The sequence below is a fragment of the Peromyscus californicus genome, unplaced genomic scaffold (genome assembly GCF_007827085.1).
Source record: "Peromyscus californicus insignis strain IS unplaced genomic scaffold, ASM782708v3 Scaffold_7__1_contigs__length_154581171, whole genome shotgun sequence".
Classification (NCBI taxonomy): Eukaryota; Metazoa; Chordata; class Mammalia; order Rodentia; family Cricetidae; genus Peromyscus; species Peromyscus californicus.
Genome location: NW_026294595.1, coordinates 1,980,007 through 1,998,526, shown reverse-complemented (window position 1 = coordinate 1,998,526; position 18,520 = coordinate 1,980,007). Strand labels below are relative to the sequence as shown.

At 38.5% G+C, this 18,520-nt stretch overlaps 1 protein-coding gene across 6 annotated transcripts in view; it reads left to right on the top strand.

Annotated features, from left to right (window-relative positions):
• Rabgap1 (RAB GTPase activating protein 1) overlaps positions 1–18,520 on the top strand; it is a 129,969-nt gene that overhangs the window by 39,139 nt on the left and 72,310 nt on the right. For all 6 annotated transcript variants that reach the window (XM_052726613.1, XM_052726610.1, XM_052726612.1 and 3 more), the window contains 5 exons: positions 1,081–1,238; positions 4,105–4,215; positions 4,753–4,819; positions 5,192–5,294; positions 11,560–11,729. In XM_052726613.1, coding sequence (XP_052582573.1) covers positions 1,081–1,238; positions 4,105–4,215; positions 4,753–4,819; positions 5,192–5,294; positions 11,560–11,729 — 609 coding nt within the window. The remainder of the gene's footprint in view (positions 1–1,080; positions 1,239–4,104; positions 4,216–4,752; positions 4,820–5,191; positions 5,295–11,559; positions 11,730–18,520) is intronic.

The window sequence follows — 18,520 nt, the reverse complement described above, 5'->3', positions numbered from 1 at the left end:
GCCTGACAGCCAGCCATTCTAGTCTAAACAAGAGTTCCAGGTTCAAATTGAGAATAACCACAGACCTATGCACACACCAGTGAGCACACCCGTGAACTTGCACATACAGTGCTGTAAGAGGCCTGTTGGTGATAGGTTGATTGGATTAGATCCGCATTCTTACCCTAACAGTAACACATTTGCAAGCTGTTCTGTTCTAAGTGGGTCCTAAACTTGTTAGAGCCATGCCTGTTATTAAAAGTATATTTACGCCGGGCGGTGGTGGCGCATGCCTTTAATCCCAGCACTCGGGAGGCAGAGCCAGGCGGATCTCTGTGAGTTCGAGGCCAGCCTGGACTACCAAGTGAGTTCCAGGAAAGGCGCAAAGCTACACAGAGAAACCCTGTCTCGAAAAACAAAAAAAAAAAAAAAAAAAGTATATTTACATACACTTTTTTCAGTTAGGCTTTTTTAAGTGTGTGTGTGTGTTTTAACTATGTCTGTTTTTTAAAAATCTCTCTCTGATGATTTTGTTTTAGAAACCTAACATTAGATAATTAACTGAAAATGGTAGATAAGGGAAAGACAAGTAATTACCTTCTCCCAAGCAAAGAAACATTTACCCTCAATAATAAGTAATTTCTGTTTATTTTATATATTTATTATGATCACATTTGTGTACATGTTAAGTGTAGAATTCAGTCGGCAACTTTGTGCATTGGTCCTTTCCTTACAGATCTGGCTCTGATTACTAGGCTGGCACATAAAGTTCCTTCATCTGCTTTGTCACCTCATCACCCCCAGAAGGGCTTTGTGTAAAGTTCAGACCTCCTCAGAGGATGCCTAATGGGTTTCTACTACTACCCAGATCAAGTTACAGAGCATGCCCAGCATTCGGGAATGATCCCTTTTGTTACACCCCCATCACCCGAAAAAACATAACTGCTATTCTGAGCCATATCCCTGAAAGTTGATTCTGCTTGTTTCATGTAAAGGATATTGTTCGGCAAATGCTTTTGTGAGTCAGTGGGGGCGGGGGGGGGGGGAGAGTGTTTTCTGTCTTAACAATAACAGCCAATTTCCTGACATGTCTGCTTGTAGGTAAGCCGGATACTTTACAGTTTTGCCACTGCCTTCCGCCGTACTGCCAAGCAGACCCCACTCTCAGCCACTGCCATGCCGCAGACTCCAGACAGTGACATCTTTACCTTCTCTGTGTCTTTAGAAATAAAAGAAGATGATGGTAAAGGTTATTTTAGGTAGAGCATCTCACCTTATTTATTTTGTGAATTTATTTAGTACACTATTATCTGTGGTACAGAAGAAACTTGTAGCTGGAAGGTTTCCTGTGTCCTGCCTGGCCCGCAGTCAGAACAAATCTCTCTCTCCCGCCGGTCCCACAGCCACTCAGACCCAAATAAACACACAGAGGCTTATATTATTTATGAACTGCGGGGCCATTAGCTCAGGCTTATTACTAACTAGCTGTTACACTTAAATTAACCCATAATTCTTATCTATGTTTAGCCACATGGCTTGGTACCTTTCTCAGTTCTGCCTTGTCATCTTGCTTCCTCTGTGTCTGGCTGGGACTTTTCACTCTGCCTCCCACTTCCCAGAATTCTCCTTGTCTGCTTGCCCCACCTATACTGCCTGCCTGGCTACTGGCCAATCAGTGTTTTATTTATCAACCAATCAGAGCAACACATATTCACAGCATACAGAATGACATTCCCCCATCACTTCCCCTCTTCTGTCTAAACAAAAGGAAGGTTTTAACTTCAACCTAGTAAAATTATATATATCAAGCAAGAATTATAGTTACAATATCTACTCTATTTGTATTTTGTAAAATTAAAGAAAATATCTATCCTATATTTGTGAGTCTAAAGCTTCATATCTAATTTATCTTTTATCATAACCTAGGAAAGTTATAACTATCTAGTCTTCAACTACATCAAAGACCTCAGAAGGATATAATATTACCTAAGTAAACAGGAAGAGCATTGTAAGCAACTTCCAAAAATTTTAGAATGACAGAGACAGCTGGCTGCCTGGACAGTCACCCAAAGTTCTTCTTCAATGTTGGCGCATCCATCTGCAGCCTACAGGCCTACAGTCGCTCTGTCACTTCTCTCTCTGTCCTGTAGAATGTCTGGCAGTTTCTTCGAAGCAGGAACCTGAAGGACCATCTTGCCTTGCAAAGTTCAGTGGTCACCTTCCTATGGGTTCTGTATGTCCAGTCGATACAACATTTTGTCAAGCAGTCCAGACAAGAACAGTTTCTTGCCCAAATGGCTATTTTGCCAAGAAGATAAACTCCATATGGAATATCTTTGACGCCCACCTTTCTCTTTGAAGTAAATTGGTGCTGCCAGGAACAGAGGTGTCTCACTGTCCAGAAAGTCTAAGTTTTTAAAACATTTTAAATGCCATATTCTGTAGGTCTTTGAAGTGTTTGAAGATTACCTACCTAATTGAATTATAATCTGTGTATACCTAGAAAACTTAACTAACATGACTATAAGTGTGATTATCATAGATGACTAATTATTAATCTGTATTTTTAATTGTGGCCATTTTGCAGTTCTTTGCCTCTCACGTCTGTAGTTTCCTTATCTGTAAAGTGCCAGATTCAGATTCTTTCTGTATAAAGTGATAGTTTCTTCATATAGCTCACATCAGAAAATGAATGCTCATAATTAATAGTTGCATGCAGAAATCTCTTCTATGATGTCTCATAAAATGGGTAAAATCAAATTATGAGGAAAATGCACATGGCTGACTGATTTTGCCTGAAACTGTTGTGTCTCTGTACTTTTTATGACATCTGGTAGCCAATTTCACTTAAAAAACAATACGTCTTACATTGTTGTAATTACAAAGCAGCTTATAAAAGTTTACCCCTGGGAAACTTTCAAAACTATTGGTTGGTTGGCTAGCTGGTTCGTTGCTTCCTTGCTTGCTGGATTGATTGCTTGCTGGATTGATTGATTGATTGATTTGTTCTCATTTAATCTTCTGAGCAACTCAGATGAAATTGCACTTCAGCCTCCCAAGTCTTGATCTTAGTTCCATAAGGTGTACAGTGGGAATTGAATGTAAAGTTTCTCATTTGGGTAACATGGTCACAGGACAAGAAATGTAGTTTGGCCCCCGGTGTTCAGTTAAGTGATTTCCTACTAACTATACTCTCCATCTGCTTCCTGTAATGTATCCATTTAGGTTAGTGACCTCGGAGACACTCTGTATGTACTGAGTCATGTCGTTCCATGGCACTGGAGACTGAACCCAGGGCATATTAGGCAAACACTCTACTGCTGAGCTGTATCTTACACAGCCTATTAGTGTTTCAGATGACTGAGAGAGAGTATATTATTTGCTTACACTTAGCCATCCTTAGACCATAAGAGACTAAGGTACATAAGGACAGTTGAAAATTGAGGCCTGTCTGCCAGAAATATTTAACAGATTGGAATGCAAAATGTTTCCTTGAACATGGTTGTCATTTCTAAACTCCTTTGCTGGAATTTTTTGCTTTGTAATGAAGTGTTACAAAATATTGGATTGGCAAATACACAAATGCACATAGATAAATACTACCTAAGTAGTATTTAGGTGATGAATACCTACCAGTTTTCAGCTATTCATGTATTTTATCTACCAGTAGTTCCGTTGCCATTCAATTAGTATTTTAAAGCAATAAGGTAGTTTAGACTTGCTCCCCAAAGGTGAGTTGCCACTGCTGCTTTCACCTGGGAGGACAGTGCAGCTAGAGAATTATGTGGGAGATTAGGTCATTGTTCTGGTAAAGAGGCATTTTAAGACTATTTTAATCTCTCTTAAGCTGGCATTTGTTAGCTAATCATTTTAATAACAGTAGCATTAGTATTTAGACCATAAGGTTATCACTACCTAAGGACAATAACTCATCATGGTTAGACAATAAATAAATTAGTTACCCTTTTTTCCATTTTGTTATTCATACTCAGTTCTATTTTCTTTTTTGCTACTACTTATAAACCAGACAGAAAAGAATCAGAAATTTGAGATCTTTAAAATAATTGTTATGGTTTCTGACAAGAAAATTGTTTTCGACATTAATGAAATGTGTTGACCTTACAGTGCTGTTCCCAAGGACAAGGACAGGCAGTGCTTTAAACTTCGACAGGGAATAGATAAGAAGATTGTCATCTGTGTGCAGCAAACAGCTAACAAAGAACTTGCTATTGAAAGGTAACCGTTTCTCTGTATGTTTATCTTAAATATGAGTTTTGGCTTTTTATCTGTCTAGTGAAATAGTCATATACTGTATTAAAAATTCATTTGCAAAGTATTTTGACTTATTGGTAATTCCTTTTTGGTTTTTCAAGACAAGGTTTCTTTGTGTAGTTCTGGCTGTCCTGGAACTCGCTTTATAGACCAGGCTGGCCTCGAATTACAGAGATCCACATGCCTCTGCCTCCTAGTGCTGGATTTAAAGGAGTGTGCCACCACTGCCCAACTCTTGGTAATTTTTTTGTACTTATTGTAGTGAGTGTTTCATTACTCTGAAATCACTCTTATAAATCTTCAGTTAATAGTGCTAATCTCTAGTATGTGGTAATAAAAGACAAAATTTACTTAGCTCAGGTAAAGATGATTGTAATAGTACTAATTTATTAGAATGCCCCTTTTCCACCCATAAGAAAATAATTAAGTGACATAACTTAAATATATGTGTATGTTGTTTGTTTTATCACAAGTTTATGTCAGTTCTTTTTTTTTCCCCAGGTGCTTTGGTCTTCTTCTTAGCCCAGGAAAAGATGTCCGAAATAGCGATATGCATTTGTTGGACTTGGTAAGGTTCTTGTCATGTGTTCTTTTGGTGGTTGGTTTTTATTAGCAAGTTATAAACTGTTTCTGTTTCGTTAATGTATTGGTTTACTTTTATCACATTAGACTCAAAACATGTTTATTGTGGGATGTGGAAGAGATCATAAACTGCTGTAGTTCTGGGTTACTCAAAATGTCAAATTAATGCGGTACTTTAGATTCCTGTATGGTTTTAGTATATAATTTGGAGACTTCTGCATTGTGTATCAAATATTCATAAACTCTTAAAAATCAGTACATTCCTTATCAAAATTATGTATTTTGAGAATTCCTGTTTTTTTAAAAGCCTCAAGATAGCCCACTTTTACATTAAGGTTAATTTTACTCTTTTCTTTAGGAGTCTATGGGCAAAAGTTCAGATGGAAAGTCATATGTTATTACTGGAAGCTGGAATCCAAAATCCCCACATTTTCAAGTTGTGAATGAAGAAACTCCTAAAGGTGGTGCAGTTTTAAGACTTACTTTTTCGTACTTTACATGTATGGGTGTTTTGGCTACATGTATATCTGTGTAACACATTCATACCTGATGCAGACAGAGGTCAGAGAGGATGTCAAATCTCTTGAAACTATAGATAATTACACATAATTATGGGCTGCACTCTGGGTGGTGGGAACTAAACCTGGCTCCTCCAAAAGAGCAGCAAGTACTCTTAACCACTGAGCCATCACTCCAGCCCACGGGTGATACTCCTTTTTTTATTTGTTTGGGTTTTGGGGTTTTGTTTTGTTTTTGAGACAGGGTTTCTCTGCTTATCTTTGGAGCCTGTCCTGAAACTCACTTTGGACCAGGCTGTTCTCGAATTCACAGAGATCCACCTGCCTCTGCCTCCTGAGTGCTGGGATTTAAGGTGTGTGCCACCACCGACCAACAGGGTTTTAGGTTTTTAAGACATGGACTCAGTGTAGCCCTGACTGTTCTGGAACTTGCTGTGTAGACCAGGCTTATCTCAAACTCAAAGAGATCCTCTTGCCTGGCCTCCCAAGTGCTGAGATTAATGGTGCACACCACCACACCTGGCCTGATGATAGAGATTTTTAACATACACATTATTAGGAAACTTTGGTGAAACAAATAATTTGAGTAATTCTTGAGTTTCTTTTTAAATTTAACCTAAAAACAATATCACTTTTGCTTATTTATTTTCCTTTCCTTCCCTTCTCATTTTTCCTTCCCTTTTATCATTATAGTTACTTATGTGAGCTGGGCAGTGGTGGCACACACCTTTAATCCCAGCATTCTGGAGGTAGCAACATGCAGATTGCTGTGAATTTGAGGCCAGCCAGGGCAACATAGTAACAACCTGTTTGGGGTTTTTTTTTATTTGGTTGGTTGGTTTTTTATTTAATTAACTTTTTTTTTTCATTTATTTTACATACTGACCACAGTTTCCCCTCCCTCCTCTTCTCCCATTCCCTCCTCCCACTTCCATCTACCCCCTCCCCATCCACCCTTCCTCCATCTTCATTCAGAAAGAGGCAGGCCTCCCATGGGCTTGAACATAGCATGGCACATCAAGTTGAGGCTGGACTGAGCTCCTCACCCTGCAGCAAGGCTGGGCGAGGTAATCCAGCATGGGGAACAGGTTCCCAAAAGCCAGTTAAGCGCCAGGGACAGGTCCTGATCTCACTGCTCAGGGCTTACAAACAGACCAAGCTATGCAACAGTCACACACATGTAGAGTGCCTAGGTCGGTCCCATGCAGTCTCTCTAACTATTGGTCCAGAGTGCATGAAATTCCACAAGCTCAGGTGAGCTGTCTCTTTGGGTTCCCCCATCATGGCCTTGATCCCCCTGGCTCATACAATCCCTCCTTCCTTTCTTCAGCAGCACTTTCACAGCTTGGCCTAGTGCTTGGCTGTGGATCTCTGCATCTACTTCCATCAGTTACTGAATAAAGGCTCTGTGATGACAGTTAGGGTAATCACCAATCTGATTACAGTAGATGGCCAGTTCAGACACCTTCTCCACTATTTTTAGGAGTCTTAGCTGGGGTCGTCTTTGTGGATTGCTGTGGGTCTCCCTGGCACCAGGTTTCTCCCTAACCTCAAAATGGGCTCCCCATCAAGATGTCTCTTTCCTTACTCTACTCCTCCATCCCGACCCCAACCTGCCTCCCATACCAGCACCCAGCCCACCCAACCTGTTTCCTCAAGTTTCCATTCCCCTATTTCCCCCCACCCCGTTTACCCAGGAGATCTCTTCTATTTCCCCTTCCTAGGGAAATCTAAGCATCCCTCTTTGGGCCGTCTTTGTTATCTAGCCTCTCTGGGGCTGTGGATTGTAGGTTGGTTATCCTATATTTTACTCGTAATAGCCACTTATGAGTGAGTACATACAATGCTTGTCTTTCTGGGTCTGGGTTACCTCACTCAGAATGATTTTTTTTTTCTAGTTCCATCCATTTGCCTGCAAAGTTCATGAGGTCATAGTTTCTTACAGCTGAGTAATACTCCATTGTGTAAATGTATCACATTTTCTTTATCCATTCTTTGGTTAAGGGGCATCTAGGTTGTTTCCATGTTCTATTGTGAATAATGCTGCTGTGAACATAGTTGAGCATGTGTCCTTGTAGCATGATTGAGCATCCTTTGGGTATATGCCCAAGAGTGTTATAGCTGGGTCTTGAGGTAGGTTGATTCCCAATTTTCAGAGAAATGCCATACTGATTTTCAAAGTGGCTATACAAGTTTGCACTCCCACCAACAGTGGAGGAGTGTTACCCTTACTCCACATCCTCTCCAACATAAGCTGTCATCAGTGTTTTTGATCTTAGCTATTCTGACAGGTATAAGTAAGATAGTAGCTCAGATTCATTTTTATTTGCATTTTCCTGATGACTAAGGATGTTGAACAATTCTTTAAGTGTATTTCAGTCATTTGAGATTCTTATGTTGAGAATTCTGTTTAGATCTGTACCCCATTTTTAAATTGGATTATTTGATATTTTGATGTCTAGTTTCTTGAGGGTTTTTTTTTTTTAAATGTATTTTGGAGATCAGCCTCCTGTCAGATGTGGAGTTGGTGAAGATCTTTTCCCATTCTGTAGGCTGTTGTTTTATCTTATTGACCATGTCCTTTGCCCTACAAAAGCTTCTCAGTTTCAGGAGGTCCCATTTATTAATTGTCGATCTCAGCGTCTGTGCTACTGGTGTTATATTCAGGAAGTGGCCTCCTGTGCTAATGCATTCAAGGCTACTTCCTACTTTCTCTTCTATCCGGTTCAGTGTATCTGGATTTATGTTGAGGTCTTTGATCCACTTGGACTGGAGCTTTTACAGGGCTATAGATATGGATATTTTTGCATTTTTCTACATGCCAACATCCACATTATGCCAGCACCATTTGTTGAAGATGCTTTCTTTTTCCACTGTATAATTTTGGCATCTTTATCAAAAATCAGGTGTTCATATGTGTGTCAATTTTTGTCAGGGTCTTTGATTTGGTTCCCTTGATCCGAGTGTCTGTTTTTATGCCAATACCAAGCTGTTTTTATTACTATAGCTCTATAGTAGAGCTTGAAGTGAGGGATGGTGATGCCTCCAGAAGTTCCTTTATTGTACAGGACTATCCTGGGTTTTTCTTAAACAATTTATTTATTTTTATTTTATGTGCATTGGTGTTTTGCCTATATGTATGTCTATGTGAGGGTGCCAGATCCTCTTAAACTGGAGTTATAGACAGTTGTGAGCCTCCATGTGGGTGCTGGGTATTGAACCTTGGTCCTCTGGAAGAGCAGCCAGTGATTCAAACCTCTGAGCCATCTCTCTAGCCCATATCTTGGGTTTTTTGTTTTTCCATATGTGTTGTTCTTTCAAGGTCAGTGAAGAATTGTGTTGGGATTTTTTATAAGGATTGCATTGAATCTGAAGGTTGCTTTTGGTAAGATTGCCATTTTTGTTATGTTAGTCCTGTCTATCCATGAGCATGGGAGATCTTTCCATTTTCTGCTATCTTCTTCAGTTTCTTTCTTCAAAGACTTAAAGTTCTTGTCCTGCAGGTCTTTCACTTGTTTCGTTAGAGTTACCCCAAGATATATTATTTTTGGCTATTGTAAAGAGTATTGTTTCTCTGATTTCTTTCTCGGCTCATTTATCATTTGTATATAGGAGGGCTACTGATTTTGAGTTAATATTGTATCCCACTACATTATTGAAGGTGTTTATCAGTTGTAGGAATTTCCTGCTAGAATTTTTGGGGTCACTTATGTATACTATCATATTGTCTGCAAATAATGAAAGTTTGACTTCTTCCTTTCCATTTTGTATCCCCTTGATCTCCTTTTGTTGTCTTACTGCTCTAGCTAGAACTTTGATTACTATATTGAATAGATATGAAGAGAGTGGACAGCCTTGTCTTGTTTCTGATTTTATGGGGGATTGCTTTGAGTTTCTCTCCATTTAATTTGATGTTGACTTGCTGTATATTACTTTTATTATGTTTAGGTATGTTCCTTGTATTCCTGATCTCTCTAGGACCTTTATCATGAAGGGGTGTTGGATTTTGTCAAAGGCTTTTTCAGCATCTAAAGAGATGAACATGTTGTTTTTTTCTTTCAGTTTGTTTATATGGTTGATTACATTGACAGCTTTTTATATGTTGAACCATCCCTGCATCTCTGGGATGAAGCCTACTTGATCATGGTGAATTATTTTTTTAATGTGTTCTTAGATTTGATTTGCCAGTATTTATTGAGTGTTTTTGCATCAATGTTCATGAGGGAGATTGGTCTGTATGTAATTCTCTTTCTTTGTTGCATCTTTGTATGGTTTGGGTATCATGGTTGGGAGACTTTTAATGGCTGCTTCTATTTCCTAGGGGTTATAGTTCTATTTAAATTGTTCATCTGGGCTTGATTTAATTTTGGTATGTGGTACCTATCAGGAAAATTGTATATTTATTTTAGATTTTCCAATTTTGTGGAGTACAGGTTTTTGAAGTAAGACCTGATGATTCTCTGGATTTCCTCAATATCTGTTGTTATGTTCCCCCTTTTCATTTCTGGTTTTGTTAATTTAGGTGTTCTCTCTCTCTTTTGTTTACTTTGGATAAGGGTTTGTCTATCTTGTTAATTTTCTCAAAGAATCAATTCATTATTTCATTGATTCTTTGTGTTGTTCTCTTTGTTTCTAATTTATTGATTTCAGCCTTGAGTTTGATTATTTCCTGCTGTCTGCTCCTCCTGGGTGAGTTAGCTTCTTTTTGTTCTAGAGCTTTCAGGTGTGCTGTTAAGTTGCTAGTGTAAGATTTCTCCAACTTCTTTTTTTTTTTTTTTTTTTTTTTGGTTTTTGGTTTTTTGAGACAGGGTTTCTCCATGTAGTTTTGGTGCTTGTCCTGGATCTCACTCTGTAGATCAGGCTGGCCTCAAACTCACAGAGATCCACCTGGCTCTGCCTCCCAAGTGCTGGGATTGAATGTGTGTGCCACCACCACCCAGCTTCTCCAACTTCTTTATGTAGGTACTACTTAGTGCTATGAACTTTCCTCTTAGAACTACTTTCATAATGTCCCGTAAGTTTCGGTATGTTGTGCTTTCATTTTCATTGAATTCTAGGAAGTCTTCAATTTCTTTATTTCTTCCTTGACCCAGTGGTGATTCAATTGAGCATTATTGAGTTTCCATGAGTTTGTAGGCTTTCTGTAATTTGTGTTGTTGTTGAACTCCAACTTTAACTCATGCTGATCTGTTAAGATACAGGGGGATTATTCCAATTTTTTTTTTTTTTTAATCTGTTTAGGCTTGCTTTGTGAGTGAGTATGTGGTCAAATTTAGAGAAGGTTCCATGAGGTGCTGAGAAGAAGGTATATTCTTCTTTGAGTGGAATGTTCTGTAGATATCTTTTAAGTCAATTTGAGTCATAACATCTGTTAGTTCCCTTATTTCTCTGTTAAGTTTCTTCTTGGCAGACCTGTCCATTGGTGAGAGTGGGGTGTTGAAGTCTCCCACTGTTAATGTGTGAGGTTTGATGTGTGATTTAAGCTTTAGTAATGTTTTTTTTTTACAAATGTGGGTGCCCTTTTATTTGGGACACACATGTTCAGAACTGAGATTTCATCATGATGGATTTTTCCTGTGATGAATATGAAATGTCCTTCTCCATTTCTTTTGATTAATTTTAGTTTGAAGTCTATTTTGTTAGATATTAGGATAGCTACACCAGCTTGCTTCTTAGGTCCACTTGATTGGAAAATCTTTTCCCAACCCTTTATTCTGAGGATATGTCTGTCTTTGGAGTTGAGGTGTTTTTCTTGTAGGCAGCAAAAGGATGGATCATGTTTTTATGTCCATTCTGTTAGCCTGTGTCTTTTTATAGGTGAATTGTGTCCATTAATATTAAGAGGTATTAATGACTGTGATTGTTGATTCCTGTTTTTTTTTTGTTGTTGTTGTTTTGGACACCTGTTGTTTTTTTTTTAAAGCCATTATTAACCAAATTTAAAATTTGAGACTGTAAAGGGTTTGTGAAGGAGACTTAAGAGATGTATAACACTTTGGCAGACACGGTCTGACTGTATTTCTTTCTGCTGGACTGCTGTCCCCCTCTAATTCTACATCTGGGACGCTACTTAGGATCAGAATTCTGACTTGATGGTTGACCTTAAGATATCTTGAATACTTACAATTAAAACCAATTACTTCTTCAGTGACTACATGAACAAATATATTTCCACCTTTATTTCTTTCTCGTTTCTCTCCATTTTTAGATAAAGTGCTGTTCATGACAACAGCTGTGGATTTGGTGATAACAGAAGTGCAGGAGCCCGTTCGATTTCTCCTGGAGACGAAAGTTCGAGTTTGCTCACCTAATGAAAGGTTGTTCTGGCCCTTCAGCAAACGCAGCACTACTGAGAACTTCTTTCTGAAACTAAAGCAGGTACTTTGTCTCCCAGGTACTAAGAAAGTAGGATCACACCTCACGCTGATTGATCATTTATCGTTAGGTCTTTCAAAACAGTCATATGCCTTTTAAATGTATTAAAAAGAAACATAATCTCTTAACTTCTGCTCACCTGCTGTAATTCTATACTTTTCCTGTTGTGACGATCCAGGGCTCCATTTGTCCACATCCAAAGGACATTCAGCATCTCTTGAATACATGTCCTTGTGCTTGTCTTTGTAAAATCTTCTTCACTGCTCCTCTTTTAGTGTAATGTTTTCACTGGATAGAGGTCCTCATCTTCCTCAGTCCACTACTGTGTCTGATGAAGGAATTTTTTTTTTTTTTTTTTTTTTTTTTTTTTTAGTTTTGAACATACATTTTTTATTTCTGGAATGTCTAGCTAGTTCTTTGGTGGTTTTTCTTTTGTTTTAGTGGTTTTATTTTACCCTGAGAGTTTATTTGTTCTTTTTTGAGTATATTTTCTTTGAAACACTTGAGCATAATATATTATAGCTCCTTCAGAAATTACTGAATGATCCTTAAGGAATGATGAGTAATATCTTCCTCTTTATTTGTCTGTGTTGTAATTTCAGATTAATTATTTAACAGTTTATATTCTGTTGTGTTCTTTTGAAAAAGATAATCTTTTTTTTTTTAATTAAGAAATTTTCTATTCATTTTACACTTTAATCACAGGTCCCCCTCTCCTCCCTCCTCTTGCCCCCCAGCCTTTCCCCCTACGCTCCCCCCATTCCCACCTCCTCCAAGGCAAGGTGTCAGGAATCAGCAGAGTCAGCAGAGCCTGGTACATTCAGTTGAGGCAGGTCCAAGACCTTCCCCCCTGCACCAAGGCTGGACAAGGTGTCCCACCATAGGTACTGGGCTCCAAAAAGCCTGCTCATTGACCAAGGACAGAGCCCACTTCCCCTGCCAGGGGGCCCCCTAAATAGTTCAAGCTATACAACTGTCTCTCCTATCCAGAGGGCCTAGTCCAGTCCCCTGGGGGCTCCACAACTATTGGTCCACATTTCATGCGTTTCCACTAGTTTGGCTGGTCATCTCTGTATGTTTTCCCATCATGATCTCGATGTCCCTCGCTCATAGAATCCCTCTTCTCATTGATTGAACTCCTGGAGCTCGGCCTGGCGCCCGACCATGAATCTCTGCATCTGCTTCTTGCTTTTTCTTAGATGGCAGTTAACTTTGACAAGAGTCACTTTTTTTCCCTATGATGGCAGTAGGTAAAATATGGTATGTTCTTTAGCCTTCCTTGGCTCTCAGTTTTCCCACCACATAGTTAGTGGTCCTTATTTTTAATCTCTTTAATCTTTTAATCTCTTTTAGCCATTGCAGCTGTCTCCTTGACCCCTCCCTCTCGTCCTTCTTCATTCCTCCTGTCTTCTTTCCTTTTCTTCCTTCTTCCTCCTTTATTCTTCTTGTTGAGCAAGTAGTCCACCACTGACCTACACCATCAGCCTCTGTCTCCACTATACTTTCCTGTGTATCCAAATGTCTTGGAAGAAGTCATGGTCCCTGTTGACCTAACTTGCTAATCTGAGTTCTTACCTCTTTTTACTTTTCTGCAGCATTTGACACAGATGATCTCTTCTTTCTCCTTAAATACCTATTCCTCACTTCATTTGTAGGACATCTCCGACTTACCCCCACCCTCAAATGCTCTACTTATCTGCCTTTAGTGTTGCAGTTTATGGCCTTTACCTAATCGTTTCTTATTCCAAGAATTGTACTCTTTTATTCCTTGTGCTCCATATCTAGTGTTTGTGGAAATCTGTTGACTTTCTGCACCTGAATTATGTTAGCCCTCATTCATTGCCATCATTTTCATCTATATTATGCTAACGACTCTTTTGTCATCTCTTTGTTTCCATCTTTGTCCCCTATGGTCTGTTTTAAACATACCTGCTTTAGGTCAGGTCATATCATTTTTTTTTTTTTCTATTTCAAACTCTTTATTTTTTTTTAAGCCAAAATTCTTTCTTTTCTTTTTCTTTTTTTTTTAAAGCCAAAATCTTTATCAAACTGTAATCAATGGGCTACCTTCTAGGTCCCAGTAGATATGTCTTTCTCATCCTTTTCTTGGCACACCGCTCTAGGCACATTCTTAAGGACTCAGTCATCAGCTGTTCCTTATCAGCTATTCCTTGGAGTACTTTCCCCTGGATCTTATTGGCTAATGCTCATCTCCTCATCCTGTGAGCACTCAGATTCACTCAAATACTCACCCTGAGTACCCAGTTAATTTGCCTACTCTTTATGCTGGTACTGCCAGTGTCTTGCAACACAGAGCAGTCTGTGTGTGTGTATGTGTGTGAGATATAACATGTATATAACTAGCTTTCATCTTTCCTGGTATACTATATACCATGTAATATATTCTTATGTTTCTTAGCCATTTTATAATCTCTGCTAAGGCAATATCACTGATTTATCCTCAAGACTTATACCATAGTAGTTCTCAGTAGTTATTTTTATTTCGGTTTTTGGTATTTTTTGAGTTGAATTTATGTACTTATAACTTTGACTTTCTACTATACAAAGTTAAATTATTATGTATGAAAGTATTATGTGTGGATTTATTTTATATCTAGATTAGTTATGATGAGTATATTTAGTCAAAAACAAGCCAAGTTAGAATAAGGGTTTCTTTCCAGTATTGTCTTAAGAGACAGTTACCCTGAGTCTCCAGGATCAAGAAATTAGCATAAGATCAGCATCCTGGGTTTAACCAATGGCCAGCTTTATGACTTTGAGCAGTTTTCTTCAACTATGTGTCTCAAGTTTACTGACTTCTAAATTGGCCACAGTATTAGAATCTTCCTCATCCTGTTACTGTGACATTAATGAGAAATTCTGTAAAGTTGGATTGAAAATTCTCTGTGCCTTTTAGTTGAGAGGTACTGTGACAAAATCAGAAAATTCTAAGTCATAAATGAGAACATTGTTTAACATTTATTTATTTATTTATTTATTTACTCATTTAGAAAGCCTCATTCAGTCAAGTTGGGCTCGAACCCTCAATCCTTCTACCTCTGTTTTCTGAATGCTAAGAATTAAAGACCTATGCCACACTTTGCAACATTCTTTGTTTAGATGGAACAGTAGCACCTAGGGAAGAACACTTCAAAAATTAAACCAATTCACAAGCATTACTTCTCGTTTAGGGAGTAACAGGCAATAATTCTTTAAAGTATATCTACATCTAGAAAGATGTCTCAGTGCTTAAGAGCAGTGTCTGTACTTCCAGAGAACTTGGGTTCAATTCCTAGTACTCTCATGGTGGCTTACAACCGTCTACAACTCCAGTTCCAGGGGATCTAACATCCTCTTTTGGTCTCTCAGCCACTTATGCACATGGTACACAGGCATCCATGCAAGCTAAATACTCACATACATAAGGATAAATCATTTAAAAGTATCTAGTGCAAGAGGCAATAAATAATTTAATATTTTATTAATTAATAGAAACTAATTATATAATGTTTATATAGTAAGAAAAAAACAAAGTTCTAGTTTATTAGTTTTGTGTTAGAGGACATAAAAGAACTCCCCTGGTACTGGCATTTTTCTCGGAATTTCTTATTATCTTAGTTTAAGGACTATGTGACCTGCTAGGCTGGAGAAGGTAAGTCTTATTTATTTTTAAAGACTTCATGGGTTTTTAGGACTATTATGTTTCTAGTTGAGTATAGAGTACCTCTTCATGGACATATTTGTTTTAATTCCATGAAAAGATTAAAATATATACCCTATGTTATTCTAGTACTTTTTGCTTAACTTTTTAAGTTAGGCTATAAATGACATATTGTTAGTCTAAATTAGCCAAAATTACACCTATGAAGTAGTTACTGGATTACTCTATGCCTTGTTAAGATTATAAACCAAACTTACGCTGAATTTCCATATTTTCTTTGTGAAAAAATGATATATACATGTGAAAGCTGAAAGGAGGGCAGTAACCTAATAATTTTCAATTTTGTCTGTTATGGATAAGTCTTATTTTATGCATGGGCCTGTGGATGTGGGCAGAATGGGGAGTGGGAAAATGTAGGTAAAGAGTTGGGACATTCTGTTAGTTTTATGTAAAGTGTATTGAGTCTTTCTCTGTCCTACCAGCCAGCTCCCAAAAAAACCACACAGATACTTCTTATTCATTTTGAAAGCTCGGCTGATAGCTCAGGCTTGTTTCTCACTAGCTCATATAACTTAAATTAACCCATGTCTATTCATCTATGTGCTGCCACATGGCTTGTTATCTCATCACCTACAGGCCATGCTTCCCAGCATTCTCTCTGCCCTGAAAATCCTGCCTAGCTATTGGCCATTCAGTTTTTTATTAAACCAATCACAGTGACATACCTTCACACCATGTAAAGGAATATCCCATAACAGTAAAGTATAAAGTATTTAAATAATTTTTCATAGTTTTAGACACTTGCAAACAGTCTTAATCACACTCCTTATAACTTAGTAGCCTACATTCATTCCTGTTATGAGTTTAGTGGCCACTGCTGTCTGTCCTGTGTAACTTTCACAGCAATCCAGTGAGCTATTGTACTATTCTCACGGATGAGGAAACAGTTATATAGAGATGTAAAATAGTACATTTTACAGAATATGAGCACAATAATGTCTCAGCCTTCTGAGTGTCAGCCAGGGTTCTTCCACAGAGACATGTTAGTTTTGTCTTTCTACTAAAAAGATTTTTTAGGATTTACTTAAATTAAGCAGTAATTTAAAGTTGTAGCCCTTTTGATTTCTGCTCAGACAGATAAGAAAATAGAACTACAGGGCAGATTTTTAAAATACAGAATTTTTTTGTTTTGTTTTTGTTTTTCGAGACAGCTTTCTCTGTGTAGCTTTGTGCCTTTCCTGGGACTCACTTGGTAGCCCAGGCTGGCCTCGAACTCACAGAGATCCACCTGCCTCTGCCTCCTGAGTGCTGGGATTAAAGGTGTGTGCCACCACCACCCGGAAAAATACGGAATTTTTAAAATACAGTCTTTCATTGGGTTGTTGGTTTTTTACTTTTTGTGGGTTTTTTTTTTTGCACTATAAATATGAGGAAGCAATTATAGAAATGTTGGGGTGTGTGTGTGTGTGTGTGTGTGTGTGTGTGTGTGTGTGTGTGTGTTGCGTATTTAAAACTTTCTTGTTTTCCTTTCACTAAAATTATCTGGTGATTCAGTAAGTCCTTTTTAGGTTGGAAGCCTTCCCGTCTGGGATTGTTTTATTAAGCTAGAATCATATTAGAAAAGAATCTTAAATTAGTACAGAAAAAAGACTGCATTCTTTAAGCTAAATGGTCAGATAACATTTACTAAAAAGGGTCTAAATACTAAATATTCCAATAGTGGCATAAGTGAGTGTAAACCAGATATTCTTGGCAATATAAAATTATAGGCCCAATCCTGCTAATTGTCCTCTCAGCTCCACACAAGGGCTGTGGCATGACACACGGGCACATCACACATTCCCGTAGTAAATGAATAAACGTAAGTTTTAAAGAGACAGAGAAAGGAACTGAAGAGGAGATGGGTCAGAGGTTAAGAGCACAGGTTGCTCTTAGAGATGTACCGGGGCTAACATTTATAACTGCAGTTCCAGGGAATCCATTACCCTTTTCTGACTTCTGCAGGTAAAAAAATTTTTAAAAGTGAAAAGATAAATATTAAACTATAGAATTTGGGGGCTAGCAAGGTACCTTATATTTGGTTACTGAATGCCAAGTAAAAAAGCCAAATGTGATCATGTAGGTCTGTCATCCCAGAACTCCCACAGCCAGAGGAGAGACAGAGACAGGAAGTTAGTCCAGAAGCTGCAGGGCCAGCTAGCAGTGTGGCACAAACAACTAGATACCAGAAAGAGACTAATTCCTCAGCGCTGCCCTTTGACTTCCACATGCATGCATGTTCACACTCATACATAGTAATAAATTACAGACTTCTCACTGCCAAATAAGCTGTAAGGAATCTAATCTTGTATGTAATTGCTATTTTACAAATGAAGTTAATATCACCTGAAAAACTTAAGTGATGTCACCAAAGTCATAGAGGTAATTAATTAATATAACTATAGCTGATAACCTGGGCCTTTTGTTCTCATTTACTCTGTGTGTGTGTGTGTACATGGCATATGCAATAAACTAGTACACATCTGCCAAATTTGGGGATTGGGGAGATGGTTTTGTGGCTAAGAGTACCTACCGAACAAGCACGGGCATCTCAGTTTGAATCCCTGTCACCCAAATAAATGGGTGGCTATGGCCCCATAACCCTAGGAACCCAATTATTGAGGGGCCAAGACAAGCCTGGCTGAGAAGGTGAGTTTCTAGTTCAGTGGGTGATTATGAACTCCCTCTCCCTCTCCCTCTCCCTCTCCCTCTCCCTCTCCCTCTCCCTCTCCCTCTCCCTCTCCCTCTCCCTCTCCCTCTCCCTCTCCCTCTGTCCCTCTCTCACACACACACCACAACACAACACAGACACACACCACAGAATACTTCATAGACATACAGACACACATATAACAGACATACTACACAGTCATACACACCACCGAATGCTACACACACCACACACACACATACACACATACACCACAGACACACATATAATACAAACAAACATACTACACAGTCATACACATACACCACAGAATACTACACACACACACACACACACACACACACACACACACACACACACAAACACCACAGACACACATAAACCACAGATATACTACATAGACACACATACACACATACCACA